General features: G+C 47.0%; 1 protein-coding gene across 3 annotated transcripts in view; it reads right to left on the bottom strand.

Annotated features, from left to right (window-relative positions):
• Positions 1–725: 725 nt before the first annotated feature.
• CCDC63 (coiled-coil domain containing 63) overlaps positions 726–23,418 on the bottom strand; it is a 49,397-nt gene continuing 26,704 nt past the window's right edge. For 2 of the 3 annotated variants that reach the window (XM_047761514.1, XM_047761515.1), the window contains 4 exons: positions 20,385–20,605; positions 13,258–13,332; positions 8,138–8,330; positions 3,642–4,099 (listed from right to left, as the gene is read on the bottom strand). In XM_047761514.1, the coding sequence (XP_047617470.1) occupies positions 3,747–4,099; positions 8,138–8,330; positions 13,258–13,332; positions 20,385–20,605 (842 nt within the window). In that variant the 3' untranslated portion in view covers positions 3,642–3,746. Of the gene's footprint in view, positions 1,059–3,641; positions 4,100–8,137; positions 8,331–13,257; positions 13,333–20,384; positions 20,606–23,418 lie in introns of those variants that run through there. The other variant, XM_047761516.1, reaches the window with a different exon arrangement.

Here is a 23,418-nt window from a genome sequence, read left to right as displayed (position 1 = left end):
ATGTGATTAACCCTCATACTGGGGTTGAAATCCGCTCCTCCCAAACCACGTGGTCTGAGGGTGGAAGGGGCCATTTCCCAAAGGAAAATCCAGATGCCTTTTAGGGAGAAAGCGGAATGGACATCAGGCTCTAAGATTTCAAGAGAATCCCAAGAACCCAGGACACAGCTAAAGCGACTGATGCGATGGAAACAAAGAGCTGAACCTGGCAGTGGGAGTGGCAGCTGGGGTCACCCAAGAGGGAATGAGGGGGTCCAGGAAGCTGGAGGAGCCAGAACTGAAGCAAGTCTTCAAGGCTCAAGAATAACAATAGAACCTCCGCAAGAGCATGGAATCGACTCCATCAGTGCAACCAATGACATCATCCTGGGCTGCTGGGAAATCGGGCCCCTTTCAACGCCAACAGCAATCTGAGCCCCCCCACCCAAATGACCCGCTATGATCCTCAACCTGCAATGAGCCACGTCCCCCACATCCAGAACCTGTGACCTGGGGCTCCCACAGAGACACAACCAGGCTGGGATAGGCCCTGGCCCAGGGCACTCAGGCGGAGTTTGTGTTTCAGGGCAAGACACCCTGGACACAGCTCTACAGTGACACATTCATCCATGAAACACACACGCGAATATAGACACAGGGCCTCCGGGGCTCCCCATTCCCACCTGTGAGCATCTGCTGTACCCCACGTGGTTCTAGGGCATGAAGATCAATATTGAGACTCCCACGGGAGCCATGGTGACCTCACACCATTCCTGCCCCCTGCACTGACTTTGGGACTTGTCCCTCCTGCCCCTCTGCCCCGTGCCCCCTCCAGCACCCCAGTCTCTTAGAAATGAGCATGACGAGGCACTGGGGTTATGGAAAAAAGCATTTACTTTCTCCGGTTATGGTACAAACGTGGCCACATCTCCCTCAAACCATTAACTTCTTCTTGGACCTCAGATCTTCCCCCTTTTCAGATGTGCCGTCCAGTTGTAAATCCCTATTTCGATACTCTCTCGCCGTGTAATGGCTGAGCACCAGCTGCCGAAGGCTGCTGTGGTCCAGGGGCTGGTCCACTGTGCCAAAGACAGGACTCACATGAGGAGTTTGGAAATCAAACCCAGCACAGCAGGGGTGGGCTTCCTTCCCACAGACAGTGCCTCTCCGCCCCGTTCAAGGATGTCCAGGCCTGGCTGGGTGTCTCCTCCACAGTGCTGGGGGCTGGAGTGTGAACATTCTCAAAGTTGGTGGGGGGGACAAGCAGAGGTGTGCTGCTCAGGGATGCTCAGACAATAACTGCTTTTTTTTTTCCCACATGAAGATGTGAAGGTGAGTTTGGTTTAATATCAAGAGACAGGGCCACCATGTGCAGTTGTTCAGGATGTAGACTGCACAAAGACACCTGGTAGAAACAAGGCTGAAAGCCACACTCCCACTTGACTGCCAAGCCATGTCTACCCAGCAGGGGCCCCTTTTCCTAATTAATCTTCCCAGAGGAGGTGCCTATTCTAATTCACATATACAAGCCACAGGGGCTAGTGGGCTAAGAGAACCCAATGTTTATCAACATCCACTTGAACAGAAGTAAAGACATCATCTGTAGATTCCTGACCTCATAAGGACAGCGTTACCAATAGCTGTGCCCTGCCTCCCTCCTCTTTAGGAGCTCAAAGGGCTGAGAAAAGCTATGCTAAGGTGGCTGACACAAGGTCCAGCTTTCATTCCTGCTAAGTTTCGGTTGCCTTGAATAAATCCAACAGGAGACATGTGTGCACCTGTGCATACACAAATGTTGGCAGTGCCCCCCCTCTGTCCCTGGCACACCTGCACACTTGAAATCCTGCTCAGAGAAGTGAAGTAGCTTTTAAAAATTCACTTTTTTTTTTGGCCACACCTATAGCATGAAGAAGTTCCTGGGCCAGAGATTGAACCTGAACCATAGAAGCGACCCGAGCCACAGCAGTGACACCAGATCCTTAACTCGCTGTGCCACCAGGAAACTCCAAAAAAACATTTTTTTCCTCTGATTACTAAAGTCATACAAGGCTGTTATAAATGAAAACTCTAAGCAATACAGAATTCTATCACTTAGAAATGCAAAGTTCTCTACAAACCAGTACCCAGAAATAACCACTGCAGCTCAGCCTATATATCCTTTGTTTTCCTATATATAATCAAGACACCATCTTCCTTCCCTTCCTCCTCTTCTTCATCCTCCTCCTTCCTTTTCTCTATCATATATCAGGGTTGTGAAGGGCTGTCCTATTTACTGCAGGATTTTTAGCAGTATTCCTGGCTGCTAAATGCCGTATATATATATATATATATTAGTTCATGTTGGCCCATTGCCTTCTTTTCAGTGGCTGTATAGTATTCCATAACATGCATGGGTAAACTATAACTTATTTAACCAATCTCTAACCAAAAGGGGTGAACATTTCAGTCATTTCCAGCTCAACCACCTTCCTACTTCCATCTTCGACTCGTGAATAAGTTTTCCTTTGAAGGACTAATTCCTCCAAGTGAGATTACAGGCACAAAGTGCTCCTTGAAAACAGTGGAGGACCATTAGTCAAACCCATTTCACCTGTAACCTGCCTTCACTCATCCTGTTTAAATTACTGCTACAAAAGACTTGCTTGTCATCCAAGCAACACATAGCCTAAAAAGATGTTCACCTGAGTTTTTTCCAAGAACTTGGTGTTGTCTGTGCCTAGTTCCAGCTGAGCTGGTTAACCCTGATGCAACCACCCACTCTTCAACTGGGCACATGGCAGCCTCCCTCCCTGACCTCTGGACTAGAGCTTAGCTGCACCTGTGCAGAGGACCATTCCATTACTTTCCAATCCCCTTTCCCCACCCTCTGCATGCCTCAGACCACCCTGCTTTATTCTTTATCCCATAAATACGCGAGCCCCTTGCTTTCCGGGCGGTGGGTTTGAGAGATTTGTTCTCCTTGCTTGGCTGCCTTGCAAATTGCCCTTCTCAGCCGCAAACCACCGCGACGCTCTTTGGCTTGTTGCGCATCGCAAAGAGACACCCTGGCTCAGTAACACATCCATTTCTCAGGCTTCCTGTAACCAGCTGCCAAACTACCCGCCAAAAACCAGGTGGGGCCAATTTTATCCCCACCTTCAGAGAGAAGAGCTGATCCCACCCCACGAGGGGTGAGTATCACAAGCTTCTGCCTTCAAAAGTGAGATCCATGGGGCCGTGCCTGTTAAGCTCTGCCGTGAACCAAGTCTCAGCTGCTTCAACCATGGGGCTGGGGGACGTGGAGGGGGCTGGGTGGAGTGAGACTCAAGGACAGCGGGTGACGATAGGGGATGGGATCAGGGAAACTTGTGTGCCCATAACTTGCCAATGTGCAAAATGTGGACGCTTTAAGGTTCATGAAATGGTCACAAAGCAGTTGTGATTTTTTTTTTTTTTTTTGGTCTTTTTAGGGCCGCACCAGCGGCATATGGAGGGTCCCAGGCTAGGGGTCTAATCGGAGCTGTAGCCGACGGCCTACACCACAGCTACAGCTACACCAGATTCGAGCCGTGTCTGTGACCTACACCACAGCTTGTGGCAACACTGGATCCTTAACCCACTGAGCGAGGCCAGGGATCGAACCCGCAACCTCATGGTTCCTAGTCGGATTCGTTTCTGCTGCGCCAAGACAGGAACTCCCTAGCTGTGACTTTTTTAATATCTCCAGATAACTATACTTCAGGCTGGGTCACTGTTCGGTAGGGATAAGCATCCCTAAGCGACCCATGTCAAGTGGCCCCAGCCACGATGGTACGCAACGGAACTGATGGGCCTACCAGGCTCAGAGAGAGGGAGAAACCAGGGCTCAAACCTGCAACCCCTCTCCAGCACAGGATTCCTAGCAACACGCGCAAATCCTCAAAGAATGAGAACTCACCTTCGTCCAGCTTGTCGCTAAGGGGTTCAGCCCCGAGCACTGGGGGCGTGACCTTGACGAGTTCTGCAGGCTTGAGGAGGGCAGAGCCGCCCCAGAAGGGGTTGATGAAGGGTGGCGGGACCTCCGCCTCTGCCACTTCCATATCCATGATCCGCTTGTAGGATTCTAACAGCAGCAGGTCGTTGGTCTTTTTTTCAATGATGGCTGGGAAAAAACAAGCAGAACCAAGATGGCTGCCAGGAAACCTGGGTCCCGGGGAATCCAGAGGTGGCGCTCCCTGCTGGAGAGGAAGGGAAGCAACAGGAAGCGGAGCCGTCCTGAGATCCTACAAGGATCAGCGTTTTCACTTGGGTTACTCCACGCACTTCTAACAGGCCGTATCACCCCTAGAGGGCACAATTTGGTTCCCGAGAAGCAAAAACAATCTGATTCTTTTTTTTTTTTTGTCTTTTTTGCCATTTTATTGGGCCACTCTCGCGGCACCTGGAATTCCCAGGCCAGAGCCACAGCAACGTGGGATCCGAGCCGCGTCTGCAACCTACACCACAGCTCACGGCAACGCCAGATCTTTAACCCACTAAAACCCGCAACTTCATGGTCCCTAGTCGGATTCGTTAACCACTGTGCCACGACGGGAACTCCACAGTCTGATTCTTTAATGTACAAAGCAGACATACATACAGGAACTGAACGGTTATATGGCGTATCAACAGAGGAGGGGGATTTAGGAAAAGAATGTCTAAAAAGGCTCCTTAAGGGAAAATAAAAGATTGAGGAATTCTGAATTACACTAAAAAATGGGAGCTCTGGGCAAGCTCCATTTTTTTTTTTCCTTTTTTCTTTTTAGGACTGCAGCAGTGACATATGGAAGTTCCCGGGCTAGGGGACGAATCAGAGCTACAGCTCCCAGCCTATCCCTCAGCTCACGGCAATGCCAGATCCTTAACCCACTGAGCAAGGCCAGGAATCAAACCCACATCCTCACTGGTACTATGTTGGGTTCCTAACCCACAGAGCCCCAATGGGAACCCTAAACTCGACCTTAAATTACTGATTTTTCCCTTAGGGCCCTTTCTGAGTTTGAGGGAGCTGTCCTTCCCACTGTGTTTCATAGACCCATGCAGCCACCAGAATCATTCATTCATTCCACAAATGACTATTGGATGCCAGGCATGGTGCAAGATGCTACAGATGCACAGAGGAAAAACAAAATGACAAACAATAGCAAAGATGCAGTCCCTGCCCTGATGTAGCTCATAAGCTTCACTGTGAATGGGGTGGGAGTGGGGGGATGGAGAGAAAGGCAAGTTCAGGAAATAAATACACATACCCCTTACTATCCAGATGCTATTTCAGTAACTACTGGATTTGGATAGTTTTTTGGAAAAAATTTCATACTCCCATATTGCTGCTATTCTCTCTGAAAATCAGAGACTAAAAAGATTTGCATCTAAAACTTGCCATTGAATCTCAAGAAGCTCAGAAGTTCAGATAATGGGAACTACTTGTAAATAGAGAAAAACTGGGTGATTATTAAATAATAGGACTGCCATGAGAGCGAATAATCACGGGGAAGGGTGAGGACCAGCTTCAAATGGGGCAGCAGAGGGAGGTCTTGCTGGAGAGAGGACATTTAAACAGAGAGCTGAGGAAGTTCCTGTCATGGCTCAGTGGTTAACGAATCCGACTAGGAACCATGAGTTTGCGGGTTTGATCCCTGACCTTGCTCAGTGGGTTGAGGATCCGGCATTGCCGTGAGCTGTGGTGTAGGTCACAGACGTGGCTCGGATCCCGCATTGCTGTGGCTGTGGTGTAGGCTTGTGGCTACAGCTCCGATTAGACACCTAGCCTGAGAACCTCCATATGCCACAGATGTGGCTCCAGAAAAGGCAAAAATAAATAAATAAATAAATAAATAAATAAATAAATAATAAAGAGCGAGCTGAGAATGAGGAGAAACTGGGCATGGGATGAGTATCTCAGGAAGAGCCTGTGCAAAGGCCCTGAGGTGGGACTAATTGAGGGGAGGAGTTTGGGAGTATAGAGAGGAGAACAGGGTGGCTAGAGATGATGAGCAAAGAGGAAAAGTGGGACAAGGGAGGAGGAGAAATGTAAGTAGGGGAGTTCGAATTGTGGCTCAGTGGGTTAAGGACCCAACATGGTTTCCATGAGGATGTGGGTTCAATCCCTGGCCTCATTCAGTGGGTTAACACAGGCTGCTGTGTAGGTTGCAGATGTGTCTTGGATCCAGCTGTGGCTGTGGCAGAGGCCAGCAGTTGTAGGTCTGATTCCACCCCAGCTGGGGAAGTTCCATATGCTGCAGATGCAGCCCTAAAATTAAAAAAAAATTTTTTAAAAAAAGCAACATGTAAGTAGGGGCCAGGCTCTGGAGAACCTGATAGGCTGTGGGAAAGAGTTAACACAGCAAAGCCTGACTGCTCTCCTTTGCAAGGGCTGCCTGCCAGACTGGCCCTTGGATAGCATCAGGGATCTTGGATTTCAGGAAGGTTCCCACCACCATTAACAGTTCAGACTGGCTCATCATGCCTAAACCATGTGCATCAAAAATGTGGTTTATGTTAAATATCCGTTTTCCTTCCCAAGGAGTCTGGAATTTGGGTACATGCCAGGCTGGAGGTGCAGGTATAATCAGCCCCCTGTCCAACCCTGAGCAATGAGCATCTCATGAGCTTCCCCAGCTGACGTTTCACATGTGCTGTCACAACTCATGGCTGGGGGCACTAGGCACATCCTGAATGACACACCCCCACCCCCAGCCACAGGAAAAGGACCCTTGGAAGTTTGCTCATGGTCTTCTCCAGACTTCATCCCTTACCCCTTTTTCCTTTGCTGGTTTCACTTTGTATCCTTTGGGTGTAATAAATCACAGCCATGAATATGACTATATGCTGAATCCAAAAGCCCTCCTAGTGAATCCCTGAAACTGGCGGGAGGGAGGTGATTGGGAACCTCCCAAACCATGGACTGTATTAAGAACCTCAGATTTTGCTCTAAGAGCAGGGGAAGCCATTCATTCTAAACTGTGATGCTCTCTGTAGGAGAATCCTCCCTCTCTGTCCTGGGCTCCAGGCCTATGCCTAGAAATGTGTGGTATAGTTAATAGGCATTTGCTACATGCCAGGCACTGCTCTGAGCACTTTATTTCTTCCTTTCCAATCTATATGCCTTTCATTTTATTTTAGCGCAGTATTGTGTTACCTAGGACCACCAACGCAATACTGAATGGAAGCTGTGAGAGCAGACAGCCTTGCCTTGTTCCTAATCTTAGAAGAAAAACATTCAGGGAGTTCTCACTGTGGCTTAGCAAGTTAAGGACCCAATGTTGTCTCTGTGAAGAAGCGGATTCGATCCCCGGTCTGGCTGAGTGTGTTAAGGATCCAGCGTTGCTATAAACTGTGGCGTAGGTCACAGATGCTGATCAGATCCGGTGTTGCCATGGCCATAGCATGATTCGACCCCTAGCCTGGGAACTTCCATATGTTGCAGGTGCAGCCAGGAAGGGGGTGGGGTGGGCAGGAAGCTTAGCTGCAAGTGTTTTCATAGATGCCCTTTATCAGGTAAGAAAGTTTCCTTTCAGTTTCTTGAGAGTTTTTCTCATGAATGGATGCCAAATTTTATCAAATACTTCCTTCTGCCTCTATTGAGATGACCATGTTGTTCTTTCTACATGTAGGTCTTTTTCTAATAGCTACTCATTTATTTAATTCTCCTAACTTTTTTTTTTTTTTGTCTTTTGTCTTTTTGTTGTTGTTGCTATTTCTTGGGCTGCTCCCGCGGCATATGGAGGTTCCCAGGCTAGGGGTTGGCCTACGCCAGAGCCACAGCAACGCGGGATCCGAGCCGCGTCTGCAACCTACACCACAGCTCACGGCAACACCGGATCGTTAACCCACTGAGCAAGGTCAGGGACCGAACCCACAACCTCATGGTTCCTAGTCAGATTCATTAACCCCTGAGCCATGACGGGAACTCCAATTCTCCCAACATTTTTTAGATTAAAAAAAAAAAACAAAAACAGAAGCACAGAGAGGTTCAGAAATTTGCCCAAAGTCACACAGCTAATACGAGTCGAACCAAGATTTGAACCCAAGCAGGGTAGCTTTTGTGTCCACATACTTCACTGCCAGGCTTACTATCTCCAAAAGAACAAGTCCTCCCGCCTGGTCATAGAATGCTCTGGAAATGGTTGCTAAGAGTCTAGCGGGGCCCAGCTGGACTCACCAAAGTACTGCGGGAGGTTGGTATCTGTGACCTTCCCTGTCTCCCCTAACTGCACCAGGATCTTGGTGGCATCACAATGTATCTTCTTAAACAGGTTCTCCACAGCATTCTTGAGATACTCCAAGGTCTTGCTGATCTCCCTGTGATTGTTCTCGTACATATCTGCCTCCTCCGTGGTCTTCTTTAGTTTCTCCTGGTGGAAGACCCCCATTCCCATTCAGGTCAGCCAGGCCACCACCCTGGACTTGGCCTGCCCATGAGGATTTCCGTTGGGGATGAGGGTTTGGGACCAACCAGAGCCTAGGTCTCCAAAACACAGGTTTGCAAACCTCAGAGGGGGTGCAAGGTCAATTTACTGGGCCTCGATCCACATTTAAAAAAAAAAAGAAATAAAAGAGAACAGAAAAAAAGGGAAGAGAAAATACTTGTATGCATTACAGGTAGTGAGGGTAGGTATTGTTCAATGTCAGTTTGGTTTCACTTACACATATGTAGGTTTGTCTACATGTGTCCTGGATTACAGCTTTTTTTTTTTCTTTTCTTTTTTCTTTTTTGGCCACCCCATGGCATATGGAGCCGCATGGCAGGGATCAGATCTGAGCCACAGTTGCAACCTTCCCACAGTTGGGGGAATCAAACACCTGATCCTTTAACCTGGGAACTCAGGAGTATTTTTTTTAATTTTATTTATTTATTTTTTGTCTTTTGTCTTTTTAGGACCACGCCCACATATGGAAGTTGTGGGCGTGGTCGCATATGGAAGTTCCCGGGCCAGGGGTTGAATCAGAGCTACAGCTGCCACCCTACGCCGCAGCCACAGCAACGAGCTGTGTCTTCGAGCTACACCACAGCTCACGGCAAGGCTGGATTCTTTACCCGCTGAGCAAGGCCAAGGATTGAACCCATGTCCTCATGGATCCTAGTCGGGTTTGTTAACCACTGAGCCATGATGGGAACTCCCGAGAGTATTTTTTAAAGCTGGTGATTCATCTTTTTTTTTTAATTGTGGCCCATAAGAAGATATATATTTCACATTGCAGACATAGGAAGATATATATTTTACATTGTACATACACACATGGACATGTATGTATTTATATGTATGTATCTAATCACATGAAATTCAAGTTTCACAAATCAATATTCTTATTTTGTGTGTTAATATTTTCTACTATTCTAGTCTATTGTCTTTTTTTGGCCATACCCATGGCATGTGGAAGTTCTGGGGTCAGGGATCTAACCCGCTGCAGTGACAACATTGGATGCTTAACTCCTTGCACCACAAAGGAACTCTGTCATTATTTTTAAATGGTGGTTGCAATCCAACAAACCAATTTCACCACTTGGTTTAAATCATATTACTAGAGCCTGCTGGTTCCCAAAGTGGGGTTCCAGGATCAGCAGCATCAGCTTCACCGGGGAACATGTTCAAAATGCAAATTCCTGGGCTCCAATACAGAGCAATTAAGTCAGAGGCTCTGGGGTTGCACCCAGCAACCTGTGTTTAATGAACCTCCAAGTGATCCTGATGCATGATGAGCGTGAGAACCTCTGTAGTCCATTGGATCACAATTATGTCTCCATATTGATATCACCTGGGAACATGAAACCATTTTGCTGCCCAGACCCCAGCCTCAGAGGCTGACATCTTTGTCTGGGGTGCAGCCTGGGGATCGGGGATCATAAAGCCTCCGAGGTGGCTCTGACTTGCAGCCCAGGCTAAGAATCGCTGGCCTAGGGTCAATGCTTCTTGCCTCTCCCTCTGAGTTCTCTGCTTGCAAAGGTGACCTGGGCCCTGGAAGGACCAGCCCCATTCCCAGGGGCTCTGTATGCTGTATCCCAAGTAAGGATCCCCAAGGGCTCTGTACACATCCCCATTTTCCAGGTGAGGAAACTGAGGCTCTAAGGAATACATCCATTTGAACTGTCCCTCAAGCACCACACCAGGCAGTTTCTTCTATCCCAGCCACTGGAATATTCAGTTCCCAGGGCTGTATTTCCTCATATGAAGAACTACATTCTCATTCTAAAGGTGCATTAAAAGATCACATGATTAGAGTTCCTGCCTTGGCACAGTGGGTTAAGAATCCGACTGCAGCTGCTTGGGTTGCTGAGGAGGCATGGGTTCAATCCCTGGCTCGGAGCAGTAGGTTAAAGGATCGAGCATTGCTGCAGCCATGGCTCAGATTCCATTCCTGGCCCAGGAACTTCCATTTGCCACAGGTGTGGCCATAAAAGAAAAGGAAAAAAAAAAAAAATCACACGACTATAGGAGTTCCTGTTGTGGATCTGTGGGTTAAGACCTCGATATGGTTCCCAAGAAGATGTAAGTTCAATCCCTGGCCTCACTCAGTGGGTTCAGGATCTTGCAGTGTTGCTGCAAGCTTTGGCATAGGTTGCAGATGTGGCTCAGATCTGGAATTGCTGTGGCTGTGGTGTAGGCTGGCAGTTGCAGCTCTGATTCGACCCCTAGCCTGGGAACCTCCATATGCTATAGGTGAGGCCATAAGATTATACACAAGGTCCTACTGTATAACAGGGAACTTTATTTTATATCTTGTAATAAACCATAATGGAAGGAGCTCCCTGGTGGCCTAGTGTTGAAGGATTCACTGTTGTCTCTGCTGTGGCTCAGGTTCCATCCCTGACCTGGGAACTTCTGCATGCCATGGTTTTGGCTAAAACAAAAAAACTTAAAAATCAGTTAAATATCATTTAACCTTTAACACTGCATGAAAAAAAACCCATAATAGAAAAGAATATGAAAAAGAATATATATGTGTGTGTGTAACTGAATCACTTTGCTGTACAACAGAAATCAATACATTGTAAATCAACACTTCAATAAAATTAAAAAGTAAATGAAAGATCACATGATTAAAACAAATTTTAAAGCCTGATGTGATCATGGTAACACATGTCCAGCACGTAAAAGAGTCCAGGCACTTTACACACATCATCTTAACTTACATCACAACTGCTCCCGTTTTCAGATGAGGAATATTGAGATCAGAGAAGAAAAGTGAACCAGTGTTTAATGCTCCTGATTGAGTAGTCTAAGTACCTGACCTTGGGCTCAAGTCTTGACTGGTGCAATTATTTAGTAACAAGAGTGATTTGAGGTTTTACTGACTTACATGTTAAACAGCAGCAAAAATGACAGCTATGTTTATAGCTCTGCCCGGCAGTGTGCCAACCACGTACATGTATGATTTTGTTCAACTTTCACAGCTCTACAAAGTGAGTATAATTATCATCCTCATTTTACAGGTGAGAAAACCAAGGCTGAGAGAGATTAAGTCACTTTCTCAAAGTCATACAGCTAGGAAGGAACTCTTCTGAGAGCCAGACCCAAGCATTTGTTCCCACGGCCTGGTTGCTTAACTTCTCTATAAAGTAGTCCCCCCCCCACCTTTAAAGGACTGTTCCCACCACTTCTCCCAGAGGGGATGATGAAATGGAAGATGAGCAGAAAGTTTCCAAGAATAAAGGAGATGAAAATGACTTTAGCAGAGGGTAAGAAAAAGTGGGCTCTAATGAGCCCACTGCTATTAAGACAAATTCTCTTTCTTAGAGTATTTGCATTGGCAAAGAGGAGTCATCCTAAGGCCAAAGGAACAAAGAACTGCTGGAGGACTTCAGGCAGAGGTGGGGGAGATGCTGGGAGTTACCTGGTCAGCCTCCCCAAGCTGTATCCCAGCTTTAGGCCTTCAAAACACTGAGATGCAGAGCAGCACTAGTCCCAACCCCACGGAAGCATTTGGACACTAGATGGCCCAGAGCCAACAACATGGGACCCCAAGCATGTGTCCAACTTGAGGAGGGTCTCCTTGGACTTGAGCCCTACCTACAAGTCTACATTCCCCATACCAGGGTCCTGGGAGAGGTTGCTGTAACGGAGAGACTCAATGGGCAGCATGTGCTTTGCTGCCCCCAGTGGCCTACCAGAGAATGGCACCACCATCCCTGCCCACCGCCAGAATAGAAATAAGCCACAGAAATGTCTCAGGAGTGCAGTCTCTGGGCCACAATTTTTGGATTAGAGCAGGCCTTTGCATCACACTCTCTGGTTCATATCTTTGTCAGACATTTACTATCCATTTTCCCCTTATACCTTAATCACAAAACGCTGACTATATTTGAGGTGGCAATATGCCAGCTAAAAGTTATTTCCAATCCTCCTTTGCAATAGGGATGGCAAGTGATATGTAAATATAGAAGTCATTGGCTGAGACTTAAGGGAAAGAAATTTTAAGCTGGCTAACTTAGTTAGCAAGCCTTCTTTTTTTCCTCACCTACTTCTTCCCTCTTGGAATGTATATGTGATGGCTGGACACTGGCAGCTATAATACAACCATGAGGCATCCTTGGGAAATGTAAACCGCACACTAAAGATGGAAAAACAGAATGGAGGAGCCTGGGAAACTGATGCTATCAGGACCAGCCCTGACATGCTTATCTCCAGATTTATGTTTATTTATTTATGTTTATTAAGTAAATAAACTTCTGTCTTATTTAGGCCACTGTTATTTTGGGTTCCTATTACTAGCAGCTGAATGCAATGCAATGCTCATATAGTATCCCAGCTCCCATGATGTTGGGGTTTACTTCTCTGGACCTCAGTTTCCTCATGTGTGAAACAGAAAGATCATATCACCTACCTCATAAGGGCTGTTGCAAGGATTAAATGAGATAGTGCAAGCAAAGCACCTAGCCCAGTGCCTGGTACATAGTAAGTGCTCAATAAATGTTTGTAATTACTATTATTGATTGAGAACAGGTGCCAGCCAGGACAAGGGGGGAGAGAGAAGAAAAGACTGAGTCAGAGATCTGACAGAAACTTTGTAGCCTGGAATGAAATGATAGGAACAAGGGCCTGGGATAGGCCCTCTGAAGTGGGAGAGTTCTTTTAATGGGCAAAAAGGGCCCTAGGGACAAAATTCTGTAGCAACAGCTGTAGCAGAGGCTGCCTGTGACAAAGGGGCGGGACATTGTCAAGATGTAACCCAGGCCAACAGACAGTCACGGGACAGATAGCTTACTCCTCCTGAGATCATCTGACAGGTCAGCCTGGTAGACAACAGAGACTCCCACTCTCCTCCCTCCCTACCCTGTCTTACCTCCAGCTGTCTCAGGGCGGAGTCGTTGTCATCATGGACCGATTTCTGCTGGGATCGCAAGTGCATGATTTCATTCTGCTCAGGAGACAACCAGACCATAAGGAAAAGTGGGTGCTCCCCTCCCCACCACACCTAAAAATAAGCTGGTGCCTTTTTTTTTTCCTTTTTACAGCCACACCTGAAGCACATGGTAGCTCTCAGCTTAGGGGTCCAATCAGAGTTGCAGCTGCCGTCCTACGCCGCAGCCACAGCAATACTGGATCTGAGCAGTATCTGCAACCTACACCACAGAGTGTGGCAACGCAGGATCCTTAACCCACTGAGCAAGGCTAGGGATCAAACCTTCATCCTCGTGGACACTATGTCAGGTTCTTAACCCACTAAACCATAATAGTAACTCTGACCCATGCAGGGTCTTTCTGATGTTTCTTAATTAAAAGCAGGATGAGGACATGAGTGGTGGGGAAAATTTCTGGAAGATTGTCTTTTCTTTTTTTAGAGCCACACCCATGGTATATGGAAGTTCCCAGGCTAGGGGTCAAATTGGTGCTTAGCCACCAGTCTGCACCACAGCCACAGCAATGCCAGATCCTTAACCCACTGAGCGGATTGAACCTGCATCCTCATGGATACTAGTCAGGTTCGTTACCATTGAGCCACTAATACTGCAGCCACTAGCCACACGTGGGCACAGAACACTTGCGGTGTGGCTCGTGCCACCAAGGAACACATTTTTAAATTTAATTTAAATGGATTGAAACTTGAAATGCCCCGCGTGGGCAGGAAGCCCCAGAGCAGGGGTTCTCAAACTCTTGGCAGGAATCAGAATCACCTGGAGGTTTTTGAAAACACAGATTGTCCCACCCCAAAGGTTCTGATCCAGTAGGTCTTGGTGGGGCCCAAGAATGTGCATTTCTCACAAGTTCCCAGGAGTTGCTGGTGCTACTACTGCTGCTGCTGCTGCTGGTTCAGGGACCAGACCTGAGAACTCCTGGGCTAGAACAGTATGTCCAAATATAAAGGGCTCGCACCTTTGACAGGGTAACTCCAGCTCCAGGAATCTGTCCCATGAAAATAGTAGGACACATGGGCAAACATGGTCACTCAAGGATGTCCCTTGTGTTATTATTTACAATGGCCCCCTGTTAGGGACAACCAAATGTCTGCTGGTTGGGAAGTGGTTAAATAAATGATGGCATATTTATATCATGGAGAAAAGGTTCTCAAATTTAAGAATCAGTTTAAATGCATATTCCTGGCCCAGAGAATCTAAACTTGCAGGTATGGGATAGGCCTAAGGAATTTTCTCTTCTTAAAGAAGCATCTTGTGATTCTACCACAGAGCACCCAGGGTCTCCGAAGCCACTAAAAAGAACATAGAAGATGTTGGGAGGTTTCTATGATGAAATTTTTGGGAAAAAGAAAGTTTACAAAACAGCATGATCTAGTAAAATCCCAGTACTGTAAATGGGCATTTAAGTATGTGTATGAGAAAGAGAGAGAGAGTGTGTATGTGTGTATGTGTGTGTGTGTGAGAGACAGAGAGAGAGAAGAGAGGGAGAGAGAGAGAGAGAGAGAGAGAGAGAGAGAGAGAGAGAGAGAGTGTGTGTGTGTGTGTGTGTGTGTGTGTGTGTGTGTGTGTGTCTGCACGCATGCGCTCAGGGGCACATGCTTGAGTGCACACTGCCTTCATAAAGTAATGTCGCCAAAATATTTACAGAAATTATCTCTGAGTTGTGATATGTTGTGACCTGTACTTCTTTATATTTTTCTGAATTACACATTCCCACGGGCATATGTATATTTGTCTTTCCAATCAGAAAAATAATGATTTATTTTGGGAAAAAAATTTTTCAAGAAAAAGACCCTTCCTAGCTTTAAAGGAAAAATAAACCCAAGGACGAACTCCATCAAAAAGATTAACCAGGAGTTCCCATCATGGCTCAGTGGTTAACAAACCCAACTAATAACCATGAGGTTGAGGGTTCGATCCCTGGCCTCGCTCAGCGGGTTAAAGATCCCGTGTTGCCGTGAGCTGTGGTGTAGGTTGCAGGCACAGCTCGGATCCTGCGTTGTTGCTGTGGCTGTGGCGAAGGCCAGTGGCTACAGCTCCAATTCGACCCCTAGCCTGGGAACCTCCATACACCATGGGTGCAGCCCTGAAAAGACAAAAGACAAAAAAAAAAAAAAAAAGATTAACCAATGCTATATCCAGGTAGCGAGGTTCTTCTTGAGTTGTGGCTTATATTTACACTTTTTAAATTGAGTAGCTAACCTGAGTCAGGTGGTATTCCTCCTCTGCTCAGAATTCTCCCACAGCTCCTATTTTTCAGGGTAATTGCCAAAAACTCTTCTAGAAATGAGCCCTCCCCAACTCCTAGGACATCCTTTGCCTTTCAGACTTAACTTCTCTCTCTAGGCACTCTAGACCCCTTGCGCTCTCCTGCCACAGGGCCTTTGCACTTGCTATTGCTTCGGCCTGGAACATTCATCCCCCCAGAGATCTGCATAGCTTTCCCTCCCACCTACAAGTCTGCTCATGCCAGAACCTTTCTGAACTTGCTCCACTTCATTTTTTAGCCACACTACTGCTTACTTTCTCTATGATTTATGTCTTTTTAGGCTTGTTGTCTATTGTCTCTTTTGCCTTGCCAAATTAGAAGCTCCGTGAGGACAAGGGGTTTTGTCATTTTTTTCATTGCCACCTTACCAGTGTCCAGAAAAGTACCTGATGTATAGTAGGGGCACAATAAATACTTACTGGATGAAAAAATAACCAAAAAACATTTTTTTCAATCAGAACATAAAACTTTATAATACTATGTAATAATCAATGTGTTAAGCTTTTAAAGCATCACCAAAAAGAAGTCAGAAGGAATTAGTTCAAAATATCGACAGTGACAATGGATAATTTTTTTTTTTTTGTCTTTTTAGCTATTTCTTGGGCCGCTCCCGTGGCATATGGAGGTTCCCGGGCTAGGGGTCGAATCGGAGCTGTAGTCACCGGCCTACGCCAGAGCCACAGCAACGCGAGATCCGAACCTCGTCTGCGACCTACACCACAGCTCACGGCAACGCCGGATCCTCAACCCACTGAGCAAGGGCAGGGATCGAACCTGCAACCTCATGGTTCCTAGCCGGATTCGTTAACCACTGCGCCACGACAGGAGCTCCTGGATAATTTTTAAATTTCTTTCCGACATTAGTTAGTTTCCAAATTTTTAAAAATTATTTATTTATTTTTTTTCCCCACTGTACAGCAAGGGGGTCAGGTTATCCTTACATGTATACATTACAATCACATTTTTCCCCCAGCCTTTCTTCTGTTGCAACATGAGTATCTAGACAAAGTTCTCAATGCTATTCAGCAGGATAGTTTCCAAATTTTTTATAAAGAGCATAACTTCCTCTTATAATATTTTAAAAATATTAATATTTCCCTTTGGAAATCAGTGTTTTTGAGATGCATTCAATAGGCATTTGCAACTCTATTTAAGCCCCCAAAGCAGAGTTCTGTAACTTTAAAAAAAGAGCTCAGAAGTGGGGTTTTTTTGTGTGTGTGTGTATGTGTTTTGCTTGTTTGTTTTGCTTTTTAGGGCTGCACTCGTGGCATATGGAAGTTCCCAGGCTAGGGGTTGAATTGGAGCTGCAGCTGCAGTCCTACACTACAGCCACAGCAATGCCAAATCTGAGCCACATCTGCAACCTATACCACAGGTCACAGCAACACTGGATCCTTAACTCACTGAGCAAGGCCAGGGATCAAACCCACATCCTCCTGGATACTAGTGGGGTTCATTACCACTGAGCCACAATGGGAACTCCCGAAGTTACTGTTCTGGTGCAAATATTGTTCTAAAGATGGGAAACCTAAAGCCCAGAAGAGGCAGGTATTTGTCCATCCTTCATCAGGCGCACTCATCCTAAGGCCAGAGAGAGAGTACCTCATCGGTGAATGAGAAAGATCAAGGTCAATTCTGTTCAGGAACCATTTCCTGGTGGGGTCGGTTTTTGACTGAGGTCGTCCCAAGTTTCTGCTATGGCTTTTCTCTGTCATCCCACTGGGATTAGTAAAATGCTCCCTCCTGGAAAATGAGAATTCAGGATCCTGACCACTGGTCCTGCCCATTGGTCCAAATGGACCAATCAATCCTTTCATCCTTTCCTTTAGCTTTTTTGGGCTGCAAAAACCTTCCCCGCAATACTGATGATGGCCACCAGAGGGCAGTGGTGATGCGCTTAAACAGGAGGTTGCAACTAGGCTCCACCGGCCGCCCCAGAGCAAATTGGACCCAGCTGGTCTGGGGGAGTGAGGGCGAGCATGGCCGGCTGGGTTTACAGAAGCAGCAGGCACTCAGCTTCCTCGGAGTTGTCAGATCTGATTTTCCAAGGGAAACCAGAAATATCCTGATTTTTAAATGTGGGCAACATATTAATTTTAAAATTTGGATATGAGGGAGACCAAGCAGCAGAACAGAGGCTACATTCATCCAGTTCATGACATCCTAGCCCTCTAGGTGGGGATGAAGTCAGATGTTATAATCCTAATTGTTTTTAACTTAAAAAAAAAAAATCTGAACCTTAGTTTGAGCAGAAGTGCCACAAGTGAGTTCCCGTCATGGCTCAGTGGTTAACGAATCTGACTAGGAACCATGAGGTTGCAGGTTCCATCCCTGGCCTTGCTCAGTGGGTTAAGGATCTGGCGTTGCCGTGAGCTGTGGTGTAGGTCGCAGGCACGGCTCAGATCCTGCGTTGTTGCTGTGGCTGTGGCGTAGGCCAGTGGGTACAGCTCCGATTACACCCCTAGCCTGGGAACCTCCATATACCGCAGGAGCAGCCCTAGAAAAGGCAAAAGGACAAAAAAAAAGAAAAAAGTGCCACAAGGTGGCAAAAAAATGTCCTAGACATCCTCTCCCATCACCCATCCCACCTCTACCCTTCTCCAGAACCACTCCATTTCATCTGTTTTACATAGTGGTGTTTCCCCATAACCTGGGTTGAAACAAAAGTTTTGTAGCTTTCTAATCAAAGTTTAGAAACTACTGCTCTGGTCCAAGTATGTCATTCTACAGATGGGGAGACTGAGGCACAGAGATGGTGAGAGTTTATCTATCCTTCCTCAGACATACTTGTCCTCACACCAAAGACAGGCTGGGGCTGAAGGAAAAAGGAGGGAGCATGCCTCAAGGTGACTGGGAAGGCCAAGGTCAATTACTGTTGGAGAACCATTTCCTGGTGCCTCCTCTGTGCTCTGGGAATGCAGAGGGTATATGCCAAACCTCTGGAAGATCAGCTTCCAGAAGAGAGACAGAGGGCCATTCAGGCTCCTTTCCCCCTCGCTCTCTGGCTCAGGTTGGGCCCAGCCAAGGGCAGGCCCTGGCTGGAGACTGGACTGGACAGTGGGGTTGGGAGAACTTGCCCTCCATCTTGACAGGCCACTAGTTTGGCCACAGGCCTCCAGGAAGGACAGACAGCCTTTCCCACACACCTGTCTCCTGAGGCCAGAAACTGCTCCCTCCCCTCAGCCATTCTGGAGCTCAGCTGTGCTGTTCTGCATTCTCCCTTCTTAATTCCCTTAGACCTTTGTAAATAGTCCCTTAAGAGCAAAACAAAAACAAAACCTCCCCTCAGGAGTTCCCTTCGTGGCTTAGTGGTTAACGAAACCGACTAGGATCCATGAGGATACGGGTTCAATCCCTGGCCTCACTCAGTGGGTTAAGGATCTAGCATTGCCATGAGCTGTAGTGTAGGTCGCAGACGCAGCTCGGATCTGGCGTTGCTGTGGCTGTGGTGTAGGCCAGCAGCTACAGCTCTGATTCAACCCCTAGCCTGGGAACTTCCATATGCCGCAGGGGCAGCCTTAAAAAGCAGAAATAAATAAAAATTAAAATTAAAAACTCACTTCAATTTACCCATTTTGGGCATGCCATCTATCTCCTTTGACAGTCCCAGTAACTGATACAACCATCTCCGTTTCCACATTACCACCTGTATAATTATTACCTATCACTATTAGTAGTAGCAGTTTTAAATTGACCAAATTTTGCTTATTATGTTTATCATTATTTGTTTATTGTTATTACTATTATTTATCACCCTAAGGAATCCTATCCATTGAATCACAATGCTCTGGTAGCTATGTTTTTCCTAATCCTCATCACAATGAATTCATCACTAGTAAATTAAAATGTTTCACCTATATGCTAGCTACTGTCTACTTGCACATGGCCCCACATTTAGGAAATGGTGACACTGCAGAAGGAAGGGCTCCCCTGGTCAGATAAACAGAGCACAGGGACCTCAGAGGGAAGAGTAGTGAAATCCCAGAGGAAGTGACATTTGTGCAGCATTAGGACTAATGAGCGGTATTGCATCAGAAGAAAAGCATGGGTTGGGGGGAGGAAGAAGCACGAGGAAAGCCTCAGAGGAGGAAGACGCAGGGACAGCTGGGACTGGCAGCTGCCAAGAGTGCCTTGGGGGTCCTGATGGGAGCTGAGCCTGCAGGGGCAGGTCAAAGTCAAATTTTGAAGTGACTGGAATGTCACACTAAGGGGTTTAGACTCTACCGTGCATGGTTCCAAAGGCTGTTTATGTGTGTTCTGGGGAGTAAGTAGCCTGTGGAGCCAATTAAGTTTGGGAAATTATGGGTTCAACAAAGGTAAATGGTTTCTTTACTGCAGGACTTGTCAGAGTCTTTTCTATGCTCAAAAACATCAGCTCTCTCCAAGATCAATTTACCATCTCTCCTCAATTCTGTGAAGCTGTTTTTTTAATAAGGGTCAGCAAGCTTTGAAGGCAAAGGCCAGATAGTCGATATTTTGGGCTACATAGGCCATGTGTGGTCTGTCCTGCACACTCCTTTTTTTTCCCCTTTAACTCTTCAAAAACTATTCTTAGCTCATGAACTAGACAAAAACAGGCCAAGGGCCATATCTGGCCATGGATATCGTTTACCAAACTGTGGATTATAAAATATGCCATGGAATATAGTGTTTCCCAAACTCTTGTGACTTGAGGCCCTTTTTTTTCTGAAGAGCATCTCAAAGATGTTCTGAGAAACCCAATTTGGGGAAGGCCACTGTGGAAGCTGGCGGGCCCCAGGCCTGGGAAAGAAGAGGTGCCCCGACCTGGATTCTCTCGGTCTTCTTGTGCATGGTCTCCATGTCATTGTTGAGCTCCGTCACATACGTGAACCGAGCGAAGTTCTTCTCCTCCTTGGCCAGAAACTCTTCAATGAGCTGATTCAGGTTCCCATTCTCAATCAACTTCAGCAGCCGGAGATGAGCCACTTCGTAGCTCTCAAAACTCTCACCCTTGTTCTTCTTCCTGTGCTTCTTTGACTTGAGAGCTGGAAAAGGAAGAGCTGGCCACCATGAGTTTGAAAGGGAAGCTGCTCAGAGCCATGCCCGGTGGAGGTATGCATGCCCCTTGGGGAGGGGGCTAGACTTTCCCAAGAGATGGAGCGGGACCTCCCCTCCTTAGTCCCACTTCACAAGTATCAAATTGACCACCTGCTCTGTGCCAGACATTGTGCTGGGCTCTGTGGATAAAAAATCCCTGCTCCATGGAGCTTTTGGCAGAGGAACCAGCCACAAAGAGAACAGAGAGAGAGAGATATTCAAGTAAACAGAAAAAGAAATCCAATAATTATCATTGTGGCCTAGGACATGGAGGAGATGTAATAGGTGCTGTGATGGGGGAGCTTGGTGGCTGGGGAAGCCCTCTTGAAGAGGTGACATTTGAGCAGGATGAAGGTCAAGGAAGCCCTGTTGGCAGAGGGCCTTAGGCAGACTCAGAGGTTGGCAAATGCAAGGAATTAGAACCATGAAAGTTCTCCAAGACTTGCTCTCCAGCCTGATACCTGCAATAGGCCCATCTCTCTTGAACCCAGTCTTATCTCTCTGATTGGGCCTCCACAGAGCAATCAGAAGGATCTTTCTAGATCTTCCTAGGCACATCTGGCCACGTGACCTCCCTATATGTGTGGCTCTCCACTGTCCTGAGGGTGAAGTTGAAGCTTCTCAGTTTTAAGATCTGATCCCCTCGCCCCTCAGTGCCTCATCACTGTCAGACTGTCTCCTCTGCCTAAGTCCCCCAGTGACCTCCCACCACACTTAGAAGCAATGCCGAGCTCTCCCGTGCAGCCTACAAGACCCTGTGTGATCTGTCTCCTTCCCACCCCTCCAACCTCACTGCCTGCCACTCTCCTGCTGGCACCAACTCCTTCCAGCCAACTGGTCTCCTCTCTGTTCTGGAAATACTCCCACCTCAGGGCCTTTGCACTCACAGATCCCTCTGCCTGGGATACATTTCTCCTAGACCTCTGCATGGCTGGTTCCCTTGTGATATGCAAGTATCTGCCCAGATGTCACCTCCTCCAAGAAGCCCACCCTGACCACCATAGGTAAAGCAGCCCCTGGCCACTCTCTGTCACTGGCCCTGTTTTATCTTCGTCATTGTGCTCATGGATTCCCAAGAGGTCAGATTAACTTCTGCATTTGCCAATTTGTCATCTCCCCTGACAGAAGGTCAGCTCCAGGAGGTCAGGACTTTTGTCCTATTCCCTACCATCTCCTAGCATGTGCAGGACCTGGGGCATGGTCAGTCCCACAGGAGTGGCCTCCTGTTTCTCCAGCTTCCCTTTTGCACTCCAGTTACCACGTTCCTGCCTCTGGGCCTTTGTCTCTGCCTGGATTCCTCACCCCCACACAAATGGATTTTTTTTTTTTGTCCTTTACGTCACAGCCTTTCTTTTCAAGAAAGGTGCCCCCATTGCCTTTTCATCTCAACCTGATTTTTTTCCTTCGAAAAGTTCTATCATAACCTGAAGTGTTCGTATTTGTCTATTTATTCATTTTTTCTGTGTCTCCATATCTAGACCATAAGCTCCATGGCATCAAGCACTAACACTGTCTTATCACCACTCTGTCTCCAGTCCCCAACAGGGTGCCTGTTTCAGGGTAGGTGCTCGTTAAAATTTGTTGGAAGTCTAGGAAGGCACTGATTGGATGGATGAAGGAAGGAGTCATCCGTGGTGAAGAATGTACCCTGAAGAATCACAGGGAGGAATGTTTGGAACAGGAGGAGCCTGGAGGCTGGGAGACCCAGTGGAAGCTGCTAGAGGAGATATGATGGGGATGATGACAAGATGAGGCAGTGAAAAGAGGAAGGTTGGATGTATTAGTCAGCTGGGGTGGCAGTGAATGGGAAAAGCTCCGTTTGACTCCATGGTTTGGGTCTTGGATGCTTAGTAGAACTTTGAGGCTGTTCAGTGGATTAGGATAGAAAAGTGGATGGAAGTAGGGACCTCAGGCTTTGGGGGGGGGCAGACATATCTTGGATGGGGTCCTGGATCAGTTACTTACATCACGGAGACATTGGCTATATCCATGTATCCACTCTGAGCTACAGTGTCCTCATCTGTGAACTGGAGGTGTTAATAATAATATCTGCCTCTTGAAGATGTTGTGAGGCCTCAGTGGAAGCCAGGCATGCCGCATGCAGAGAATGGAAGCTGGCATGAGCCAGTGGCTCAGTAAATGGATGGATAGGTGGATGGAGGATGGTTGGATGGATGGATGGATGGATGGATGGATGGATGATGGAAAATGGAAGGTGGATGGATGGGTGGATGGAAGATGGAAGGAAGGATGAATGGATGGATGGATGGGTGGGTGGATGGATGGGTGGGTGGAGGATGGAAGGATGGATGGATGGATGAGTAGACAGAAGGTCCAAAAGGTGATATTTGCTATGTTAGAAAGTGAAAGATGGGGTTTCTCAGAAACACACTTCTAGCTGTACAGTCTCAAATGACAAAGCAGGACAGGTCAGAAGGGGCTGAAAGAACAAAGAACAAATGCAGCTGCATAGTGGGACTCTCCAAAGAGCCTGAATCTTTCAATCTGTTCAGGAGAGTGAATGTAGTAGCCCTGAACTTCTCTCCTTAGAAAGCCTACTTGAAAGGCTGGCCCATGGCCTTCAACTAAAATGGTGAACAGTTCCCTACACTGATAGAAAACAATCCCTTTCCCTAAATGCTAAGAGTGGCTATGGTACCCAGACTGTACAGACCATGTGATTTATGCCAAAAACCTGCCTTCCTGCTGGGAGGATGGAATTTCAGTTTGTACTAGGGAGGGGCTGCCTATGTAACTACCT

This window comes from Phacochoerus africanus, chromosome 15 (assembly GCF_016906955.1).
Source record: "Phacochoerus africanus isolate WHEZ1 chromosome 15, ROS_Pafr_v1, whole genome shotgun sequence".
NCBI lineage: Eukaryota > Metazoa > Chordata > Mammalia > Artiodactyla > Suidae > Phacochoerus > Phacochoerus africanus.
The sequence above is the reverse complement of the archived record's forward strand: the minus strand, read 5'-3'. Positions and strand labels throughout refer to the sequence as shown.